General features: G+C 43.0%; 1 protein-coding gene across 1 annotated transcript in view; it reads left to right on the plus strand.

The window, feature by feature from the left end:
• Positions 1 to 25789, plus strand: part of LOC141094349 (uncharacterized) — a 113873-nt gene that overhangs the window by 2500 nt on the left and 85584 nt on the right. The window contains 5 exon segments of the mRNA XM_073580188.1: positions 20997 to 21146; positions 21276 to 21455; positions 21538 to 21661; positions 21745 to 21842; positions 22599 to 22689. Of these exon segments, the coding sequence (XP_073436289.1) occupies positions 21069 to 21146; positions 21276 to 21455; positions 21538 to 21661; positions 21745 to 21842; positions 22599 to 22689 (571 nt within the window). The 5' untranslated portion in view covers positions 20997 to 21068.

Here is a 25789-nt window from a genome sequence, read left to right on the forward strand (position 1 = left end):
AGCTTTACTATTGATACATTTGCTCCTTTCTTCTGGTGTCAGGAGGACTTTGGTGAATATGTCGGCAGTGAAATGTAAGTCTAAGTCCGGATTATCTCTCCTGTGCTCTCTATGAATATCTTCTGTAGGATATTCTCTGTATTTGTCCCAAAGAGCCCGGGGATTGGAAGGTGCACAGGTTGGAGTTATTACAGGGAGCAGGGTTAGAAGATGAGGTGGAAAGTGAGTGAGGGACGCCTCCTGCAATGTCATGTCCTCATATCTCGGCTTAGAAGGTCCCGTCCAACCATTACTATAGCCACTTCATTAACACTGGGAGACGTAAATCTCCTTTTGTGCTCACCAACCGGTGTCTTGTCTGCTCTTATTACAGCCTGTTAATACAACCTTGGCATTCTTTCTAAGGTTGTTCTACAAAGGTTTACTAACTGATTGTGTGGATGGAGAAATCTTTGCAAATTTAAAACAATGTCTTCTGTGTCTCAGGTATAGCTTCACAATGTCGATCAGCTCGCATCTGTTCATCTCCCAAACAGTAGGTTCGTAAAAATATTGGGTCTTCATTTGCTGCAGGAAGCATCAAACCTGTTCTGTGATATATTTGTCCCTGGACTTTAAAAGTCGGCATAAATCCTGCTTTCTCGAGTCCAGCTGTCGTACCAAAGGATGTCATCTGGAAGGATGGATTGTGTCTCCTAATAATTTGCAGTAAATGCTTAGACTCATGAGTTGTTCCTGACATGTATGAAAAAAGTGGTTTGGGAGGTAGAGATAAAGGTGACATACTGACATTGCCATTTGTCCACCACATACCAGGCGATTTCAAGTTAAACTTCTTTGCTTGACAATGTTCTCATATTACCTCCATTTTACTTATTATGACTTTCAGATGTGACCTATAGTCCTGAATTGAGTCGTAGTGAAACGTTTCCAATCTCAGGTTAGCCTGCCTATGTCATTTTGCCGACATTCATCCTTTTGTTCAGATTCATCATTTTTCCTACATTCATCCCTTGATTCAGCCTGTCTCATCCGATTCTCCTGAAGATGACGTTCCAGTGTTCAGATGTCTCAGCTTTCCTTGATTCAGCCTGTCTCATCCTTTCCTTTTAAGCCAGGACTCACATTGTTCACTTGTATTAGCTGTTTGAGACAGTTTTGCTTTCTTAGCTTTTGGATTAACTTGCTCAATAGATGGTGTTTTTTTGGGCTGCCATTTAAAAAACAGTTCTTAGTATTAGGACGCTTAAAGGGAATCTGACACTCCCCCAGGGAGTTTTTAACTAAAAGAGCCACCTTCAGCAGCACTAAGGCTGCATTCTGTGAAGGTGGCTCTTCTGTTTCTGAGCCCCATTAACGGCGATATACTGACTTTTATAACTAGGTCCTCATACCTGGAATCAGTCACAGAGGTATGGTGTGTCTCCCTGTTTAAGCCACCTCCCAGCTGTCCATCATTGCTGTGTTGTGTCCCTGCCCCACTGTCATGGTTAGGACATGGTTAATGTCCGGTTCTCACAGGGTTAACTTTTGCTGGCCTCTCTTTGGAGGGGTATTTATACTCACTCCAAACTAGCTATACTGCTGTTCTGGTGTGTCTGACCCCTGGTGTGCGTGTACTCTGCGTTGTTTGTTTGCTTCCCGTGTATGACCCGGCTTGTTCCTTCACTCTGTACTCTGTCTCACGTTTTGGTACTGTTGTCTTTTCTGGTTCTGACCTCCTGGCTTGGCTATTGTTACTCCGTTACAGTTTACCCCTATTGTACCGTCTAATGCCCGTTCTGGTTTTCTGATCTATTGCTACATCCTGGCTATCCTTTCTGTCTAACCCTTTGGTACTGTCCTGCTGTCTCATGCTTTGACCTTGGCTTGATCTGGTTTCTGTCTCTGTCTATGCCCCTTGGTAACATTGTCCTGTAGTTACCTTTCTAGGAGTTTCCCTGCAGCTCCTTGCTCTGTGGAGCTTAGGCCATGCCCCCAGCAGTCACGTGCTTCAGGTACTGGAGCATGCATTGTCACCACTGCTGCCAGCTCCGCAGATATCTTTGTGCACAGTCTTTGTACTCAGGACATGCGCACTGGCTCAGTAAGCAAGTGCAGTGCGGTGTTCCTGACACCTGCCTCCTCCTGTATTGTTGTTTGCTAATGCCGGAGGGTGCCTGTGTTGTTCCAAAAGTTCTCGGGCAATACTTCATAACACTGCGGGGCGGGATCAGGGGACTCCAAAACATGCAGGCGCGATAGCCTGATGTCAGATCTCGGGCAACGCGCACTGCGCATGCCCGGGAACTGTTGTCACAGTGCAGGTGCCCGCCGGCATGTAACGGCAACAAGACAGGAGGAGGCGGTGCCAGGACGCTACAGGGGGATGATGGACAGCTGGGAAGCAGCTTAAACAGAGGGACACACAATACCTCCGTGACTGATTCCAGGTATGAGGACCTAGTTATAAAAGTCAATATTTCGCCCTTAATGGGGGTCAGAAACAGAAGTGCCACCTTCACAGAATACAGCCTTAGTGCTGCTGAAGGTGGCTCTTTTAGTTAAAAACTCCCTGAGGGGGTGACAGGTTCCCTTTAATAATCACCTCACACTGATCAGAGGTCTAACTTGTGAAAATATCTCTCTCTCTCTCTCTCTCTCTCTCTATATATATATATATATATATATATATATATATATATATATATATATAACTAGCTGAAGAGCCCGGCACTGCCCGGGCATAGTAACTAACTGTGGTTGGTTATAGCAAATATAATTATCCTCCATCCCATAGTCCCGTGACCATATACCCATCATCCATCCCATAGTCCTGTGCCCATATACCCATCATACATATGCACGATCCCATAGGCCCGTGCCCATATACCCATCATACATATCCTCTATCCCATAGTCCCATGCCAATAAACCCATCATACATATTCTCCATCCCATAGTCCCATGCCCATATACCCATCATACATATTCGCCATCCCATAGTCGAGTGCCCATAAACCCATCACACATCCTTCATCTCATAGTCCCATGCCCATATACCCATCATACATATCCTCCATCCCATAGTCCCGTGCCCATATACCCATCATACATATCCGCCATCCCATAGTCCTGTGCCCATATACCCGTCATACATATCCTCCATCCCATAGTCCAGTGCCCATATACCCATCACACATCCTCCATCCCATAGTCCCGTGCCCATATACATATCCACCATCCCATAGTCGAGTGCCCATATACCCATCACACATCCTTCATCTCATAGTCCCATGCCCATATACCAATCATACATATCCTCCATCCCATAGTCCCGTGCCCATATACCCATCATACATATCCGCCATCCCATAGTCCCGTGCCCATATACCCATCATACATATCCTCCATCCCATAGTCCGGTGCCCATATACCCATCACACATCCTCCATCCCATAGTCAACAATTATGACATCATAATGAGCGGCGGCGGGGCTTGCAACCTATGATGACATCAGCGTCGCCAAGGCAACCATTGTGGCATCATAATGAGGGGGCGGGGCTTGATACGCACACACTGTTTCCCCATTATGCAAATAGGGGCATTATGACATCTGTGATGGTGTGATATGCTATGTGGATGTCATTTTTTGTATATTCCTATTTTTAACAATTCCAGTTATTTTCATAGTGATTTTCTTATTACATTGTAAGTCTACAGCCTCACTGTATCTGTCTCTTGATGACCCCCTGTAGTGCATTAATCCCTAAGGCCTTTTGTTCTCCTCTGGGAGGCAACTTGCTGGACTACCCCTGGACAAGGAAGGGGGTGGGGGGAAGAACGGCAGCTGGACAGGTCAGTTCCGGTATAGACATGATGGTGAAAAGGCTGCATTTCAGAGAGAAGGATCCATTTTTATCCTCTGAATGCTAGAGTTGTGGAATCTCGTTTCCCTTGACATTTTATCCTGATACTGGAATGCATTCTTATTCTGGACTATCTTATCCTTTGTGTGGTGGAGTGAATATGGACCTTTTCGTATTTTTGCCTGAATAAAGGTCTTGGAATTGTTCACTCTTCGCTTGCTCTGTTGATTGTGTGATACCAGAGAAGGACCCCGTGACAACTGGTGGCAGCGGTGGGATCAACAGAGCGTAACCCAATGGAGAACCACCCACAGAGTGAGTGCAGAAATTGGACTGTATGCAGTTTACAGGAGAGAGCCAGAGACCTGGGCCTGAACTACTAGGGACTGACTAAAGAGGCCTTAATCGATCTACAGGTGGGCGCTAGCCCGGCCACCTCCTCACAGATGTCTGAAGGACAAGCACTGGAGAGCGGGATCCCCATCCAGAAAAGCCAGTGGTTGGTGTGGTATGAAGAAGAGATGGCGGTTCTGGGCCCCGGCGTCTCTCAGGAGTACAAGGAGGAGGCTGCCCGCCAGGCACAGCAGAGACAGGAAGCAATGGAGCTTGAACAAGGGAGTGACGCAATGTGGAGTGCAACCCCAACAATCCGTGAGCCTGTACGGATCACCAGGACAGAGTTTAAGCCATTTGATGAGGCTTCTGGAGATGTGGAGGGGTTCTTCAAAGACTTTGAGCAGCAGTGTGCTGTGATGGAGGTGCCCCACTCTAGCTGGATGCGTTTGTTAGTGGGGCTCCTGAACGGAAGCTTGGCGGAGGCTTACCGAACCATTGATGCACTGCGGAATCAGGATTATAACATTGTAAAGCGGACTATCCTGGATTACCATGCTATCACCCCAGACTCATATAGGGCCAAGTTCCGAGACCTCCCATGCACCACGGGGGGATCGTTTAGGATGTATGCACATAAGATGTCCGAGGCATGTCGGAGATGGCTGGAAGCAGAAAACGCCTTTACTGTGGAAGATGTTATACAGGTGTTCCTTATAGAACAATTTCTTGCCAAGTGCCCTGCAGAGGTACGGGAATGGGTCCGGGAGCGCACGCCGTGTACCGTGGATAGAGCTGCAGCCCTGGCCGATGAAGCCCTTACTATCCGGCCGCAATGGAGGATGCTTCTGGACAATGAACCACGGCCTGCTCCCGCGCCCCGTCCCCCTCCAATTATATCTGCCCTTCCACCTAGTCGCAAGCCGATGATAATCACGGCTCACAATCCTAGGCCCCAACAGTTCCGACCACGACCTGGGGGTATCACAGAGAGGAGGTGTTATGGGTGTGGGCAACCTGGACATTTGCAGTCTGGCTGCCCCTCCAAGATTCGGAGGGAGCCCCACGCAGCCCCACCTCGTCCAGTGCATCTTGTACATTCCACCACACCTGAGGAAGAGCTACCACCACCCCCACCAGAGTGGACCACCGACCACGGCACCATAGATACCCCTCCTGGAGTGTACGGACTCCGGCCTCTGTCCTTTACCTACTCAGAGCAACGGCAACGCCACCTGCAGGATGTCTTTATTGATGGATACAAAGTGTCAGGATTTAGAGACACGGGGGCATTCTTGGCTATCGCTGACCCCCGTGTGGTTCGACCCGAGGCAATTTACCAGGGTCCGGGAATTCCCATTGTCCTGGCGGGCGGTGCCCGCAAATATATACAGCAAGCTTCTGTGCGTTTGGATTATGGTTGTGGAGAAAAACTGTGTTGGATTGGAGTTATGGGAGGACTTCCTGCAGATATCCTCCTTGGGAACGACATTGGTGAGTTACAGTGCCAATTTGTGGGAGCAGTCACCCGACTACATGCCCTTCAAGCACTACGTCATCCGGACCCCACCGGGGAGCAACCACCACGAACCGCATCAGAGTCGGTAAGAAATACTTTCGCTGCTACTACATTGGGAGAGTCTTGGGACAGAGAGGAGTTTAGGAGAGAAATAGAGGGTGACACTACCTTAGCAGCCCTTAGGCGAAAGGCAGAAACTGGGCACATGGGAGATAATGGGGATGGCTTCACTTGAGAAAACAGACTGTATTATCGTGTAACAAAGGGCAGTGACCAGGGCAACCCTGATGCAACGACCAGGCAACTCATTGTCCCTCAGAAGTACAGGGCACAGCTACTTCAACTGGCCCATGACATCCCCTTGGCTGGGCATCAAGGGAGAAAAAGGACTGAAAAGAGACTCACCCAAAGTTTTTACTGGCCGGGCGTCTCGCAGTCTGTAGCCCATTATTGCCGCACCTGTGATGTGTGCCAGCGAATGCGGCATCCAGGAGCTCGACATAAGGTACCCCTGCAATCCCTGCCCATAATTGAGGAACCATTTCAACGTGTAGCCGTCGACATCATAGGTCCTCTGGCCCACCCCAGCAGGTCGGGGAAAAAATATATCCTGACCGTGGTGGACTATGCCACTAGGTATCCTGAAGCTGTGGCTCTGTCCAGTATTACAGCAGTAAAGGTAGCCGAGGCCCTTGTTACCATCTTTACCCGGGTAGGGTTTCCAAGTGAAATATTGTCAGATCAAGGCACTCAGTTCATGTCAGATCTGGTTCAGTCCCTATGGCATACCTGTGGTGTTCGAGCCATTCGCTCCACCCCATACCACCCACAGACCAACGGACTATGTGAACGCTTTAATGGAACCCTAAAAAATATGCTGAGGGCTTTTGTTGACGTTGAAAAAGACTGGGAAAAGTACCTGCCACATCTCTTCGCCTATCGGGAGGTTCCCCAAGAGTCCACAGGGTTCTCTCCCTTCGAACTACTGTTTAGCCGGAAGGTCCGTGGGCCTCTCACTCTTCTGAAAGAACATTTGGAAGGAGACATCTCAGATACCGGAATGCCCATCGTTCCCTATGTTCTAGAGCTCAGAGACCGTCTCGCCCAGCTAGCTACTTTCGCTAAAGAACATCAGCGAATGGCCCAGTCCAGACAAAAAATCTGGTATGACCGTAATGCCAGGAACTGGGAATTTATGAAAGGATAACAAGTGCTCATGATTACTGCTTCCCCTGCCAACAAGCTTCAAGCTGTGTGGGAAGGCCCTTATCAGGTTGTCAAGAAAATGAATGACACTAACTATGTTATTGCCCTGGACTCTAGTGGTCGACGACAGAAAACCGTCCACATTAACATGCTGAAAGACTACCACGACCGATCTCTGCCTGTTCTAGCTGTCTGCCACCCCCCTAGTGATACCGCCGCCGACGAGTATCTCCCAGATCTCCTTCAGGTTGCCCAATCGGGAGGATCACTGGAACAAGTGCCCCTGGGCTCCCATTTATCGGATATAGAAAAGGACGATATTGTCGCCGTACTAAGGCCGAGGGCTGCTGCTTTCTCCTCAAAGCCGGGGAAGACTACTCTCACCAGTCACCATGTGGAAACCCCCGGACAACGCCCCATCCAGCAGGCTGCCTACCGGGTTCCAGAGGCTGTTCAAGGCATGATAAAGAACGAACTGGAGGAGATGAAACAACTGGGAGTTATTCAGCCATCTCACAGTTCTTGGGCCTCTCCTGTCGTCCTGGTCCCCAAGAAGGATGGTACAACACGATTCTGTGTTGATTACAGACGACTAAATGATGCCACCAAGAGTGATGCTTATCCCATGCCCAGGATTGATGATCTATTGGATCGTCTGGCCAGTGCCCAATTTGTGACCACGTTAGACTTGAGCAAGGGGTACTGGCAGATACCCCTAACGGAGGACGCTCGGGAGCGCTCAGCCTTCATTACTCCATTTGGGCTTTATGAGTTCCTGGGAATGCCCTTTGGGATGAAAACTGCCCCCGCTACTTTCCAGAGACTGGTGGATCGACTGTTACAACAATGTCAGGACTTTGCCTGTGCTTACTTAGACGACATCGCCATTTTTAGCACAACCTGGGAGGAACATCTTAAACACTTGGGCATAGTGCTGGACTGTATCCTTACTGCAGGACTGACCATTCGCCCTGATAAGTGCCAAATAGGGATGGCTGAGGTGCAGTACCTCGGGCATAGAGTAGGGGGTGGGACACTAAGGCCTGAGCCTGCCAAGGTGGAAGCCATTAGCAACTGGTGTACACCCCAGACTAAAAAGCAGGTACTTGCGTTTTTAGGAACTGCTGGTTACTATCACAAATTTGTTTCTAACTTCAGCACCTTGGCCAAGCCCCTAACCGACTTGACCCGCAAGAACATGCCTAGGAATGTGACGTGGACGACGGCATGCAAGGATGCCTTTTCAGCGTTAAAGACTGCCCTCGTCACTTCTCCTGTCTTGGCTGCCCCGGATTATAAACGCAGGTTCCTCGTGCAGACAGGTGCATCCACCTTTGGGATTGGGGCAGTACTTAGCCAAGTGAACGCCGCCGGAGAAGAACATCCTGTTGCTTTTGCCAGTCAGAAACTACTGGATCGGGAAGTTGCCTATGCAACTATTGAAAAGGAGTGCCTTGCCATCGTATGGGCGCTAAAAAAATTGCAGCCCTACTTGTATGGCAGAGACTTCACAATTGTTACAGACCACAGCCCCCTCACATGGCTGAACCGCGTATCAGGGGACAATGGAAGATTGCTGCGGTGGAGCTTGTCCTTACAACCCTACAGCTTCTCCATCCAATACAAGCGGGGAAGCCAACACCAGAACGCCGATGGACTGTCTCGACAAGAAGAACCATAGGCTCCCCAGGCCGACCAACCCCTGCCACTGTACAAGGAACTATAAATAACTGAGCAATGTGGACTAAAGTGAGCAGGCCAGAGGTCTGTGTAGACCTCATGGCGTGCTCACTTATTATGGGGGGGGAGAGGTTGTGATGGTGTGATATGTTATGTGGATGTCATTTTTTGTATATTCCTATTTTTAACAATTCCAGTTATTTTCATAGTGATTTTCTTATTACATTGTAAGTCTACAGCCTCACTGTATCTGTCTCTTGATGACCCCCTGTAGTGCATTAATCCCTAAGGCCTTTAGTTCTCCTCTGGGAGGCATCTTGCTGGACTACCCCTGGACAAGGAAGGGGGTGGGGGGAAGAACGGCAGCTGGACAGGTCAGTTCCGGTATAGACATGATGGTGAAAAGGCTGCATTTCAGAGAGAAGGATCCATTTTTATCCTCTGAATGCTAGAGTTGTGGAATCTCGTTTCCCTGGACATTTTATCCTGATTCTGGACTGCATTCTTATTCTGGACTATCTTATCCTTTGTATGGTGGAGTGAATATGGACCTTTTCGTATTTTTGCCTGAATAAAGGTCTTGGAATTGTTCACTCTTCGCTTGCTCTGTTGATTGTGTGATACCAGAGAAGGACCCCGTGACCACATCATAATGAGGGGAGGGGCTTGACGCGCACACACTTTTTCCCCCAGTATGTAGATAGGGGCAAAATTGTTTGGTGAATTGGAATGCGCGGGGTTAAAATTTCGCCTCACAACATACGTATGTGAGTATGTCCGGGATAGGCATCCGCACCGTCGCAGCTACAGCCACAAAATTTGGCACAGTCACACGTCTGGACCCCGAGAGCGTCCTAAGCTATGTTGTGAGGCGAAATTTTAACCCCACGCGTTCCAATTCACCAAACAATTTTGCCCCTATCTGGGGAAAAAGTGTGTGTGCGTCAAGCCCCGCCCCTCATTATGATGTCACAATGGTTGCCATGGCGACGCTGATGTCATCATAGGTTGCAAGCCCCACCGCTTATTATGATGTCATAATGGTTGACTAAGGGATGGAGGATGTGTGATGGATATACGGGCACTGGACTATGGGATGGAGGATATGTATGACGGGTATATGGGCACGGGACTATGGGATGGAGGATGTGTGATGGGTATATGGGCACTCGACTATGGGATGGAGGATATGTATGACTGGTATATGGACATGGGACTATGGGATGGAGAATATGTATGATGGGTATAGGGGCATGGGACTATGGGATGGAGGATGTGTGATGGGTATACGGGCACTCGACTATGGGATGGAGGATATGTATGATGGGTATATGGGCACGGGACTATGGGATGGAGGATATGTATGACCGGTATATGGGCATGGGACTATGAGATGAAAGATGTATGATGGGTATATGGGCACTCGACTATGGGATGGAGGATATGTATGATGGGTATATGGGCACGGGACTATGGGATGGAGGATAATTATAATTTGCTATAACTAACCACAGTTAGTTACTATGCCCGGGCAGCGCCGGGCTCTTCAGCTAGTAATATATACAGGAGGAGATGACTTACAGGTATATACTATACACAGAGGAGATGACACACAGGTATATACTATATACAGTAGGAGATGACACACAGGTATATACAGGAGGAGATGACACACAGGTTTATACTATATACAGCAAGAGATGACACACAGGTATATACAGGAGGAGATGACACACAGGTTTATACTATATACAGCAAGAGATGACATACAGGTATATACTTTATACAGGGGAGGTGACATACAGGTATATACTATATACAGGAGGAGATGACACACAGGTATACACTATATACAGAGGAGATGACATACAGGTTTATACTATATACAGGGGGAGATAACATACAGGTATATACTATATATAGGAGGAGATGACATACAGGTATACACTATATACAGAGGAGATGACATACAGGTATATAATATATACAGGGGGAGATGACATACAGGTATATACTATATACAGGGGGAGATGACATACAGGTATACACTATATACAGAGGAGATGACATACAGGTATATACTATATACAGGGGGAGATAACATACAGGTATATACTATATATAGGAGGAGATGACACACAGGTATACACTATATACAGAGGAGATGACATACAGGTATATACTATATACAGGGGGAGATAACATACAGGTATATACTATATACAGTAGGAGATGACATACAGGTATATACTATATATAGGAGGAGATGACATACAGGTATATACTATATACAGGGGGAGATGACATACAGGTATATACTATATACAGGGGGAGATAGCATACAGGTATATACTATATATAGGAGGAGATGACATACAGGTATACACTATATACAGAGGAGATGACACACAGGTATACACTATATACAGGAGGAGATGACACAGGTATACACTATATATAGGAGATGACATACAGGTATATACTATATACAGGAGGAGGTGACATACAGGTATATACTATATACAGGAGGAGATGACATACAGGTATACACTATATACAGGAGGAGATGACACACAGGTATATACTATATACAGGAGGAGATGACACAGGTATACACTATATACAGGAGGAGATGACACACAGGTATATACTATATACAGGAGGAGATGACATACAGGTATACACTACATACAGGAGGAGATGACACAGGTATACACTATATACAGGAGGAGATGACACACAGGTATACACTATATACAGGAGGAGATGACATACAGGTATATACTATATACAGGAGGAGATGACACACAGGTATATACTATATACAGGAGGAGATGACATACAGGTATACACTATATACAGGAGGAGATGACACACCGGTATATACTATATACAGGAGGAGATGACACAGGTATACACTATATATAGGAGATGACATACAGGTATATACTATATACAGGAGGAGGTGACATACAGGTATATACTATATACAGGAGGAGATGATACACAGGTATATACTATATACAGGAGGAGATGACATACAGGTATACACTATATACAGGAGGAGATGACATACAGGTATATACTATATACAGGAGGAGATGACACACAGGTATATACTATATACAGGAGGAGATGACATACAGGTATATACTATATATAGGAGGAGATGACATACAGGTATATACTATATACAGGGGGAGATGACATACAGATATATACTATATACAGGGGGAGATAGCATACAGGTATATACTATATATAGGAGGAGATGACATACAGGTATATACTATATACAGGAGGAGATGACATACAGGTATAAACTATATACAGGAGGAGATGACACACAGGTATATACTATATACAGGAGGAGATGACACACAGGTATACACTATATACAGGAGGAGATGACACACAGGTATACACTATATACAGGAGGAGATGACACACAGGTATACACTATATACAGGAGGAGATGACACAGGTATACACTATATACAGAGGAGATGACATACAGGTATACACTATATACAGGAGGAGATGACACACAGGTATATACTATATACAGGAGGAGATGACACACAGGTATACACTATATACAGGAGGAGATGACACACAGGTATATACTATATACAGGAGGAGGTGACATACAGGTATATACTATATACAGGAGGAGATGACATACAGGTATATACTATATACAGGGGGAGATAGCATACAGGTATATACTATATATAGGAGGAGATGACATACAGGTATATACTATATACAGGAGGAGATGACATACAGGTATAAACTATATACAGGAGGAGATGACACACAGGTATATACTATATACAGGAGGAGATGACACACAGGTATACACTATATACAGGAGGAGATGACACACAGGTATACACTATATACAGGAGGAGATGACACACAGGTATACACTATATACAGAGGAGATGACATACAGGTATACACTATATACAGGAGGAGATGACACACAGGTATATACTATATACAGGAGGAGATGACATACAGGTATACACTACATACAGGAGGAGATGACACACAGGTATACACTATATACAGGAGGAGATGACACACAGGTATATACTATATACAGGAGGAGATGACACACAGGTATATACTATATACAGGAGGAGATGACACACAGGTATATACTATATACAGGAGGAGATGACACACAGGTATATACTATATACAGGAGGAGATGACATACAGGTATACACTACATACAGGAGGAGATGACACACAGGTATACACTATATACAGGAGGAGATGACACACAGGTATATACTATATACAGGAGGAGATGACACACAGGTATATACTATATACAGGAGGAGATGACATACAGGTATATACTATATATAGGAGGAGATGACATACAGGTATATACTATATACAGGGGGAGATGACATACAGGTATATACTATATACAGGGGGAGATAGCATACAGGTATATACTATATACAGGAGGAGATGACATACAGGTATATACTATATACAGGAGGAGATGACACACAGGTATATACTATATACAGGAGGAGATGACACACAGGTATACACTATATACAGGAGGAGATGACACACAGGTATACACTATATACAGGAGGAGATGACACAGGTATACACTATATACAGAGGAGATGACATACAGGTATACACTATATACAGGAGGAGATGACACACAGGTATATACTATATACAGGAGGAGATGACACACAGGTATACACTACATACAGGAGGAGATGACACACAGGTATACACTATATACAGGAGGAGATGACACACAGGTATATACTATATACAGGAGGAGATGACATACAGGTATATACTATATACAGGAGGAGATGACATACAGCGACAATTTATGTGCAATATAATCATTATAATTTGTTATAACTAACCACAGTTAGTTACTAAGCCCAGGCAACATCGGGCTCATCAGCTAGTATATATACAGTATAAATAGAAAATGTGTGACTACCTCACAGTCAGACTGTTCTAGTTGTCCATAGCAACCAATCAGAGCTCAGCTTTCACTTTATCTCGGTAGTTTCAATGCTGAAAGCTGCTCTCTGGTTGCTGTGGGTAACCAGAGCGATCTTACTGTGAGGCAATTCTCTTAAATGAGGCCCCAGTTCCTTCTGCAACAGCAATTGCTATAATTACAGACTTTACAGCAACTTATCAGGTCACCCCACCTTAGTGACTGTATGGTTGCTTCCCCTTTAAGACTGACTCTTTGGGCTCTGTCCTTCTAAGGCCTGTTTCACACTTTCATCTTTCAAGGTCAGTCAAAATCCGCCAGGCGGTTAAAAAACGGATCCGTCTCTGTCATGGGCCAAACTGATGCCACTGGATCCGTTATGTATACGGATCCGCTGCAGTTGGCATGAGGGTGAAATTTAAAGCAACCGCGGCCTGGAAGAGGAGGGAGAGAGAGAGAGACTGAGAATATTTTGTTTGCACGTCTTTTCTGGAACGCTATACAGGGTTAAAATCCCTGCCAGAGCAAATCTTCCGGGCATGCGCAATACAAAATAGCGGACCGTCGCTCTGAAAAAACATTTTAGAGTCCATCTCCTCCACCCGGGAGCCGCTAAAATTCTGATGGATCCGTCAAAATACAGGTGAGACGGACGACCGTCAGTCAAAATCCACTGCTAATGTAAGTCTATGGGGGAAAAAACGGATCCGCAAAAAAGGGGCGGATCCGTTTTTTTCTAAAAGTGGCGGATTTTGACTGACGTCAAAAGACGGAAATGTGAAACAGGCCTAAATCTTTAGAACCTTTTAGGCAAAAACTGTTCTTTTACATTTAATACACAGACCTCAATTTTCTCCTTCATTTCTATAGAGTCTTAATTCTGGGGGACAAATCTAGTGAAGGGGGGATATTTTGAGTTTTAATGTTCGCAGTACTTTTAGCCTGGTGTTAAAGACGAGTCGTGTATAATTTCATTAACCCTCCGTCAGGAACAATATTCGCACTAACTCGTAATGGAACAATGTGCCTGTCCAGCGCAGGCTAAAAAAATGCCTAGAATATCTAATTTTCTCAATTTCAGTGATCTAAAAGTGATCAGAGACCTTCATAGGGATGTAATAAAAGAGACTACACATTATCAGGTGCAAAACAAACCCATTTACTCAACATAAAAGTCATAACTTTGATTTACACAAATTTCAAAACTCCTGAGAAGTACACTTTCATTTGTAAGAAAATCTGCCTTATTTATATGAAATATCCACAAACCTTTCTCTATCCATTCATAAAGCAAGCTAAATAAACAATAGTAATGACTAAAAACATTACATACCAACCTTATAAAGTGTGATGTGTTCGGGACCAATGAGCATGTGAAGCCAGCACAGCTATATCTTCCTTCCTGAAGCTCTGCAGACCAACTGTGGTATCAGGTTTCTGTAAAATAATGCTTATCCTGTAAAATACTCAGGACTAGTTACCAGATAAAAATATAGTGGTTTATTTGGTTTCTTCCATCAAAGAAAGGTTATTACAGAAAAACAGGTGAATAAAAATAAGTGAAAGAGATATTGTCCATTAGATCATGCTCTGAGATCCCACATGGCAAAAGCAACATGTATTCTTCTTCTCTCTGAGATCCTGAATAGCAAATGGCTGCTGTGTCTCAGTTCGGCTTCTCACATCGCCGTCAAGTAATATACCAGCTGTTATGTCATGTCATCTTGCGTCTGTCTCTCATGATGGTGAGGGAAGAAGAGCGACCTCTACAGTTAGCCATGAATTATATACGTCTCCTAAAGCACGTGGTCTCTACATATATGGAGCTGTCTTTCTACCATGAGCCAAGCTTAAAAATAGCCTATGTCGTGTAAGCTAAAGCAATGTACAGAACTGGGTGTAATAAGAAATTAACGGATTATTAATATTTAACAATTCCCCCTTTTGAGGGAGACAGACATTAATTGGAACCCTCAAATATAACGATCTTTTTTCTTCTTTTCTTCTTCTTTGACAAAATAATTTAATATCAATAATAATAATAATAATAATAATAATAATATTAGATTACCGTTATAAGTACTCAATGACATAATTGATGTGAATTCATGTTATGGTAAGCCGTGAACAATATTCATATAAAATATGTATAATTATACTTCCCTAAGTCTAAATTGAAGCATCTCAGGTCCAGTCATCATCATCTGATGTCATCTGGTCTTCATTTTGATGTCTTCTGTCTTCTTCTTGGTTCTTTTAAAAATACAGTTTTCTTATAGCATATAGATGTTGTAGGAATTGTGTGGTGTATCAAATCAAAGTCCATAAATTCAAATGTTGATAAGAAACAAAGTCTATAGATGAAATGCAGCTTTAATATCTGTGCAGTGTCATCTTTAAAAACCTGGGCTTACATTGGCTCGCCTTGGATATTCTGGAATCCTCCATCGGCACTGGTCTTTGAACAGGTGTGACGTCTTTGGTCAGCAAAGCAAGGGTTAAAATGACTCTTCCTTGCTAAACATAGCACCATAACCAGTCCTTGTCCTAATGCACAGGACATATGTCAGGGTTAATTACCTTCATTGTTCACCAGCTTTCATCGAAGCTTTTCAGGTGATTGAAAACCTCTGGAACTTGATAAGAACGTGATAACACAGTTCTTCTCAGCATCATAGGATCATCGTCCTCTGGTTGTCAGGTTAGACACTTTAATCGTGACTGTCAGTGGTGGATACTGCACTTGTGACTGTCGGTGGTGGATACTGCACTTGTGACTGTCAGTGGTGGATACTGCACTTGTGACTGTCAATGGTGGATACTGCACTTGTGACTGTCAGTGGTGGATACTGCACTTGTAATTAACACAGTTCATTTCTCAGAAATCATAGCTTTGTTACCTTCTGGGACTTCTGGATCGCGGCATTCTTCTTCTTGCAACTGATAAAAATCAATGAAGTTTAGAAATGTGAAAAGTCTTTATTAACATAATTTCAGTATCTTGCTTGAAGTCTTCATTCCCTATCCTATACCAAATCTGGTAATTTCCTATCCTATAATATCACAGCGTACCATAGCAATCAGTAATATCCATATAATTATTATCAGAATTTGTACCGTATATGGATTTCAATATTTGAAATAATAAACCAATAATAAGTGATAATACATTATTATCCATTTTTTTCATGTGATAGAACATTTTTATGTCATGGGTGTAATTACCTTTTTCAACCCATAGGTGTCACTGTGTTTTATGTAACCAGTGTTATCATCTTTATTAATAAGGAATATATTTATTATACTAATAATATGTAGGAATGTATAGCCATGAACCAAAATAAGAATATATGAGTGAGCGAATGAATGAATAAAAGAATTGTTGCATATAACTCAGAAGTGAAACATTTTCCTTAGTAATAGAACCATATAATTGCTATATTTAATGAAGCAATATTCTCAGTAGATATTACTTTACTAAATATTGGTGAAAGAATTAAAAATAATGAAAAATAAGAATAAAAATAAAAATAAGAATAAGGCCTTTATGTTGATGCAGAGTAGTTATGTCTTCAGTAACATATACCCTTAATATTTCCATGATCTGGATTATTTCATAATTGTCATAAACTTGTGTTACCAAAATATTCAAATTATGCAACTTTGCATGTAATTCCTTATAATACTTGTTATTATACCCAATACTTATACCATTGTACCTTATTAATATTTTTTTCCTATTAAAATGTGTGAAGAAGAGGTATTAATCAAATGTGATGATGTAGTCAGGATAAAAAACATATTTTCCCCCTTAATACCAAAAAATATTGTTTCATGAAATAATTCATTTATCAAAACCAAAATTAAAAATAATTAATTTATAAATTGTGTAAATATTATACTTGCTTATACCATTATTTGTCTGAAGATGTGTAACCATTAAAATTAATTTGAATATCATAAAATTATCCTTTGGAAAAATTAATTTGCATAAACCATTTTGATGTGCGATTGCACTTTGCACTTATCCACTATTAACTAAATCAAGAAATAATAATTACTATAGAAATATAGAAATATATGTTGTATAGATAATATTTCATTATATATCCTAATATTCTAATAATTTAACTGATCTGCATATTTCTCCTAAAGATAAAAGCTTTTGGGGTTTTTTTCTTTCCTCATTCAGAATCCTGAGGCCTCATACAAACGTATCACATTACTCGCTCAGCAGCTGCTCATACACTCAGTCACTGTCACTCAGACTGTGTCACATATTAACTTTAAACCAAATACCTCACATACGAAGGTGTGATGAATACACGTATTTTAACCCAAATTATCCTAATTATCAATGCATTGTAAACTATTTCAATTTAGTCTCTTAATATTTCTTTGAATATTCCCCAAATACACATGACATAAATATATGTATAGCTATACTTGACATTTAGGCCTGGAAAAAAAATTCCATTGCTTTGCAAAAGTTGAGACCCCCTTAAAATTCTTTTCCCAAAGAACAGGGACATAGTATACTGGTATACTTGTATTATTAGAACAAGGTTCAAATTCCCCTGCTGTGGTTGTCATTCAAACCATGCAGTAAAGCACACACCCAGAACATTTTAAAAAGCAATTAGTTATTTCCTTTTAAGGGTTAGATATATGAAATCATGCAATTATTGCAACTTCCTGTGTAAATAAAGGCATAAATCCTTGGAATAGAATTTTTTCCGATTAAGTCCTGCTTTGAAATGAAAATTCTAAGGAAACATAAAAAATAAGGTTAATATCATATAATTCTAAATATTATTACTGATGTAGATTTTAATTTTCATTAAAAAATACAGTTCTACTATTTCTACTTCTACAAACACTCTATATATACTGTATGACTATGTATATATCCACAAACCATAAAACTACAGGATTATACTCTATAACTCACTAATTGTATAACACTGTTACACAATATATATTACTTTTTTCCTAGCCAATTCCTACACCCATACTTATTTCTCTGCAAAAAATATCCTGAAAGGTTCTTGCCATTTTAAAGCTGATAGATTCTTGGAGCAGAGTATTCAGTTTACAGGCCATGATGTCACTCACCACCTGTTTCTGTCTGTTAAATTCGGCCATCTTTGTTACAGAAAGAAAATCAGAACTCATCATTTTTCTTAATTCCATTTGTGTCTTTTCGGTGTTCTTTTGCATCATTCCATATGGTTTATAACAAACATGTGATTTTCTTTTTCTTTCTTCGTAGATTTGATTTTGGGGAAAACTCATTTTAGAAGGCTTTGCTAATGCAGGCTTCTGATAAGATTTTACTCTGCCTGTCTTTACAAAATTAGCACAATTTACTTTCCTCTCACGATTCTCGTGTTTTCTGGCAAAATCAAGGGATTGCGCACATTCAAATAAAGAATCTTTTTGTGACGCAATAACACGAGATGCAGGATTTAGAAACCAAAATTTGCTTACAAAACTCCTTATGAGGGACTGTGTTTTGACATTCTCACTCAGCATTTTGTACAAACGTTCATATATGGACATGAACGTAAAAATACATTCCTTCCGACCAATCCTTAATTTTTGAAGAATATCAATATCTGGATGATTTTCATTTGATGAACAAAAAATGAGAATTTTTAATCTGTCTTTATCAGTTAAATTCTCATGTGTTTCACCAGATAACTTTAAAGACAATCTCCTAGCAAAATTTACAGGGATCCACATTTTGAACAACTGATTCTTCTCCTCGTTAGATAAATCAAAGTTATCAGAACAACTTTCAAAGATCTCAGAGTTCCTACAAACATCTATTTTGTTGTCATAAGCAGGAATTATTTGGCATATCTTTATCAAATCCTTCCTCACGCTACTTCGGATTTGGGCCTGTGAGTCTTCTATTTTTAGTGGTACGTCTTTCCTTTGTACATCCTCTACGTCAGTTCTGAAGTCTCCTCCTACTTCTCCATCTTGTTCCACGTCTGCAAGGTCACCTTCAATGGCTGCTACAGACACTTGATTACAGTCAATCTCCCTAACTTTACAGCCAATCTCGAGAACATCACAACAATCATTTTTGGATTTCTCTGACACAGATCTATGAAATATATCTACCATCTGTAGAATATTTTTTAATCTCTCTCTTTCTCTATTGAAAAACTTAGAATCTAACCTCTGATTCTCGAGTTCACACTCGGCATATAAACTTAACCATAAAACTTCTGAATTAGAATTGTCTACAGACTTAAATTTCAATTTACTCTGCTTAGCAAGACAATTAATGACATCCATTTTATCTTACCTTGAAATGTCTCAGCTCCTTTGATGGACAACGCTGGGTTCCTGTCTTCACACGTCTGGCTTAGGTCTGGTACTTTTGGCACTTGTAGTACTTCTCAATCTATCTGGTACTTCTTACTTCTAGGTTCTATGTGATTCTTGTAAGTAGTGGAATTCCCGATAACTTGCACATATGATTTGACGTTAGCAAAGTCCAATCCCCCGTGTGGGCAAGTTGAGGGAAATCCGCAAAAAAGTACAAAAATTCAGATCTGGCTGGCTCTCCAATGTAAAATAATGCTTATCCTGTAAAATACTCAGGACTAGTTACCAGATAAAAATATAGTGGTTTATTTGGTTTCTTCCATCAAAGAAAGGTTATTACAGAAAAACAGGTGAATAAAAATAAGTGAAAGAGATATTGTCCATTAGATCATGCTCTGAGATCCCACATGGCAAAAGCAACATGTATTCTTCTTCTCTCTGAGATCCTGAATAGCAAATGGCTGCTGTGTCTCAGTTCGGCTTCTCACATCGCCGTCAAGTAATATACCAGCTGTTATGTCATGTCATCTTGCGTCTGTCTCTCATGATGGTGAGGGAAGAAGAGCGACCTCTACAGTTAGCCATGAATTATATACGTCTCCTAAAGCACGTGGTCTCTACATATATGGAGCTGTCTTTCTACCATGAGCCAAGCTTAAAAATAGCCTATGTCGTGTAAGCTAAAGCAATGTACAGAACTGGGTGTAATAAGAAATTAACGGATTATTAATATTTAACAGTTTCACACAGCAGCTAGAGCCAGGAGACTATCTAGAGGGAGGGGGTTTCCTGAAAATCTGGTGAGAAGGGAGAAATGAAAGTAGAAGAGCTGCGCCTGTCAGATCCATTGTTCCTGACGGAGGGAGAGTGAAAAAATGTGTTTTTTTTTTTATTCCATGGGCTACCACACACAGATTTTCTGCTTTATATATTTATGTAGATGTAAAAAAGAAAACTTACTACTGTAGAATAGTAAATCTCCTCATATATTTCCTTTTTACCTCCAGTAATTGTATTATTACACAGGATTTTTATGATGTTACATCGGCTCATCTTCTCATTCAGATCTCTACAATATCGGATCCTCTCAGTGAAGATCTTCTACATAAGGGAATTTTACTGATTTACCCATCAAAGATGGATATGGACAGAGACAAGATAGCAGAGAGGATATTACACCTCACCCTAGAGATCCTCTTCCGGCTTACTGGAGAGGTGAGAGATCCTGATGACGTCACATTACATCATTCTTATCTATGGGAATAACAGATGGACAGAACTGGAGAGGTGAGGACTCTGGAAATGTCTGTAGTGAGATTTATTAATGTGTCTCTCCATAACCAGGATTACACAGTGGTGAAGAAGACCTCTAATGAGCGCTGTCAGGACCCTGTGTCTGAGGGATGGGGAAGACCCCTGAGCCCAATCACGGGGCCTCCACCTCTCCCCCTGAAACATGACGACATCTATGACCAGAAGATCCTAGAACTCACCTATAAGATGATTGAGCTGCTGACTGGAGAGGTGACACTGCTGGGAATGTTGGGACATTATACAGTAACGCTATGAAGGGATCGGGGGATGACGGTATCATTGTATGTGTCAGGTTCCTATAAGGTGTCAGGATGTCGCTGTCTATTTCTCCATGGATGAGTGGGAGTATTTAGAAGGGCACAAAGATCTATACAAGGACATCATGATAGAGGTTCCCCTGTCCCTCACATCACCAGGTAATAGACAGGACTAAATACACACAGCCTATAATTATCTGTTTGTAAAGAATGAATTCAGTCCCTGTATGTGTTTCCTCCAGATCTATCCAGTAAGAGGACAACACCAGAGAGATGTCCCCATCCTCTTCTTCCACAAGACTGTAAACAAGAACATCCCAATGCTCCTCAGGATCATCAGGTAGATGGAGAGAAGGTGTCATGAGATCTCCCCTATGATGTGTAGATGTGTCAGGGCTGCTGCAATGCAGATAGGTGCAGGCTCCACTAGATGGCAGTAGAGGGAAAGCAGACCTGCACCCAAACAGCAGGCTTGTAATTCAGCAGCCCGGCTACCACAGGTGGCAGCAGATTAGTCAGACAGGCCGAGTCAAGCAACACACTGTAGCATGGTACAAAGCGGAATAGACAAACTCAGGGTCATAGGCAGGCGAGAAGGTCAGTAGCAGTCAGGAACGGATAACACAAAAGACAGAAGCAGATCAGGATACAAGCCAAGTCAGATCCAGGAAGTCAATACACTAAAGGGGAACACTGAGTCAAAACGGGAAAGGGGGAAAACAGAGACACAGGTTCAGGCAGCAAATGCAGAAGGACAAATCAGAGCAATCAGAGTCAGCTACAGCAGCCCTAGGCAAAACTATTACAGACATAGCCTGCAGGAAGCAGCAGCGATAAATAGCAAACCTGAACCCAGACTGAGGCTGTGAAAGTTTAACCCCTTCATGACGATACTCAGAAAAAGGGAAAACAGGACTCCAACCACGGTCTGGATCATGACAAGATGGCTGTGAAGGTCTTGTGTTCAGTCTGGTTTTATCCACCAGTGTTATATGTTTTATACTTGTGTAATGAGAACTGTGGAGATGGCAGGATTAGAGCTGATCATAGATGGGACTTCTCCGTCTGTCTGTGACTTTTACAATATTTGTTTCAGGGTGAAGATCTGACCCATATTACTACTACAGAGACATATGTGAGGGGTGATGAGCGGTGTAAAGAGGAGATTCCTACATATGACTACCCAGGTGAGTAGTGACCACTAAATGCAGAGAAATCACAGATTCTTCTCAGTCACCGGCTGTGGCTGCTTTATTGGTTGTGTAGTCTGGCCGTATTACAATCTTGTGGTCACCATTTTGCTACTCGACCACAACATATTCAACCAACCAAAAGTGTTCAAATGACTTTAGGCATTGAAAGCCCTTTTCTATAGAACTGGTAGATCCAATCACCACCTGAAATAAAAAGATGTTGACCGTTACCTGCCCTGATCTGTAAACTACAAAGCCAAATGACAATGTACATAGAATGTGCTGACAAGTTAGAAAATCACTTGAAGAAAAATATGATAGCCTCTAAAAGAAAGTGGAGGGTAATGATTCTGTTCTTCTCCAGTGTGAACAGGTCCAAACCTATTCCCTCATACCTGTCTATATTTCCATCCTTTCTGAACCAGGTCCTGCACCTCCTGTGTTATGAGGTCTCTAGCTATTCCATACACCACTCTTTCCTGCCTGTGTCCCTGTGCCTTCCCAGTCAGTTCCTGCCCCTTGTGTCTCAGCCGTGCCCGCCTGCCAGTGTCTCAGCCATGCCCGCCTGCCTCAATACCAGCCGTGCCTGCCTACTCATCTGAGTATCAGCCGTGCTCACCTCCTTGTCTGCCAGTCGTGCTTGTCACCCGCACCTGTCCGAGCATTCTGTTCCCCAATGGGATCAGCAGCCACAGCCAGACACCAACCTGGAGTGGCACCTGACAGCTACTTGCCGCAAAAGCCTGACCTCACCATCAGAGACTCCAGTGAACACCAAGGTAGCTGCTTAGTCACTCCCCTTCCAGGGTAGTCTGGTTTGTGGCACAGTGGGGCCACATCCCCACGCTCGCGCCAAGAAGTCAGGGTGCGAGCGTGACAGAACCCTGGTATCTTATTGGATGAATCTACCTTCTCTCCCTTCTGTGCTGCTGAATGTGCTCATATGGTCCCTAAAAGACCAGGTACAGTCTTTCTGGCCAAACTTCAGTTTAATGAACGACAACATTGAATGTGCGGTGAGGCCAGGTGTGAATTTCTGTACAATAATAAGAGTTTCCTTTTATCACTTTTAAATTTCTTTTAAAACTGACTAACTTCAAATATGATTGTGATAAACTCTACAAAAACATTTACACCTGTGCTATGATATATCTGTGGCGCCCCTGAGGGTTCAGTCGCCGCAGAGGTACTGCACCTCCTCCTGAGGTGTGGTACCCCACCATCCAGGTAAGGTGGAGGCACCAGACCACACTCCAACACCTGCATCCCACACAACATAGTAGTGTAGCAAAGCACCCTTTGGTGGCTCCCTACTTGGAACACAAACGGTGCTGGGAGGTGGGTGGAGTTTAGTTTGCATCAAAAGAGCGGGAAGAGTGTAGGATTTGGTCAGTCTGACAGAGTCAGAGGAAGAGTGAAGATCTCCTGAGTGGGATGGATGAAGGACGTGCTGCAGCAGACCTCAGTGACCTGGGTCCTCTGGCACAAGAAAGGGACATTGATAGAAAGACTGACTCTCTCCATAAGAAGGAAAGGATTTGTACGGAACGTGAGAAGAGGAGGACTAAGGATTAGAGTTAGAGCAGAACCCTTCCCAAGTTCACAGCGCAAGGCCGGGGTCCGGTCCCCAAGGTTGTATGGATACTAATGGTCCTGCAGCAGACACCGGAGGGATAGAAGTTGTCACCACTTTATTCCCACACAAGACTTGGGGACACAACAGCAACGTGAGTGAGCCGGGACTTAGTAACAAGGAGTCCCCGAAGCAGGCTACAGCTGTCTGTCGTACAAGTAGAGTTCATAGGAACATCTGACAGGAGGAACTCCAGTATAACTCAGTACTGTGAGTACTTCACTATAGGCGCAAAAGGGAGACGTTCAGAAAAGGCACATATGTTGGTGGAGTGTTGGAAGGGAGTACTTCATCTTGCCTGGAAGTTGGCTGAGCTCCTGACCTGGAGGGCACGGCACGGATGCGGGCATCTGTACCTGCAACAGACAGTGAGTAGAGCTTTGGCACTACATGCCCTGGGGTCCTCCACTTATTCCTGCGTCAACACACCCAGCACTGCTATTTCCTTGTGCCTAGCCCTGCACCATCCAAGTCTCTCCCTTATCTCTTCATCTACACTGCCCTGGGACTACAGCCCTGCCTGTGGAGGGCTACACCATCATTGCTGCACCACACCATCTGTCCCAGAGGATCTGTCTGCAGCATCGGCTTAACATCTTCATTGCCGAATACCACAGGTGGCGTCACGAAACATTCATTAATAAACTTTATTCCATCACTCAACATTCCCCTTTTACAATGGATGCCCAGGGCCACGGACTGGGTCACAGCTACCGTGACAACTCCCATTGAAACCCACGGGCCCGGTACCGAGTACCCCACGGCCCTGGCAAGGGGGCGCTCCATATCTCTAGGCTGTGCGAGGCTGATGGCTGTAATATACATTTATTCACACCTGCAGGCGATGTGTTGGCATGGCTCGAGCCCTGGATTCATGGATTCACTCCTCGTCATTAATTTCAATATGTTTTCAATCCTAAGGAATTCAGGTTACTGCACAATCTCTCCTGAAATGGGGAGCAATGTTATTTTCTCTAATCTTCTGGTCAGGACTCACAGTAGCTCCAATGGTCCACCATTAATGAGTTCGGTTTCGTTTTGGCGTTCTCCCCTCATACGTACGTTGTTGTAAAAGATGTAACATAGAATTAATAAAAAATCTTTTTTTACAGGTTCATTCTGTATGATAGTTTGATTGTGGTGGGATCGGCCTGCCTCACTTATGCAAGTCTACAACTCTCTGGTATTTTAAAAAAAAGGTTCCCATTCCCTCTGCCAAATGCCTGAGATCTAAATTTCAGAGACATCAGCTCTGCACTGTTATAAAAAGTTCTCTTTAAATGTGTAATATTTCTTCTTGAAATTCATCTGATAAAAAATATTGGCCCTTACGATAATTTAGATTGCCAAGAGCCACCGAGCCCCATACACTAATTACACCTGAGAGGTTTCTCCACTAGTAACTCATTTATTATTGAAGAAGACTGTTGAGTTTAATAATTTCAATAGACGTGTTGTTGT

This window comes from Dendrobates tinctorius, unplaced genomic scaffold (assembly GCF_039654945.1).
Source record: "Dendrobates tinctorius isolate UK_male_01 unplaced genomic scaffold, ASM3965494v1 ptg000063l, whole genome shotgun sequence".
Classification (NCBI taxonomy): domain Eukaryota; kingdom Metazoa; phylum Chordata; class Amphibia; order Anura; family Dendrobatidae; genus Dendrobates; species Dendrobates tinctorius.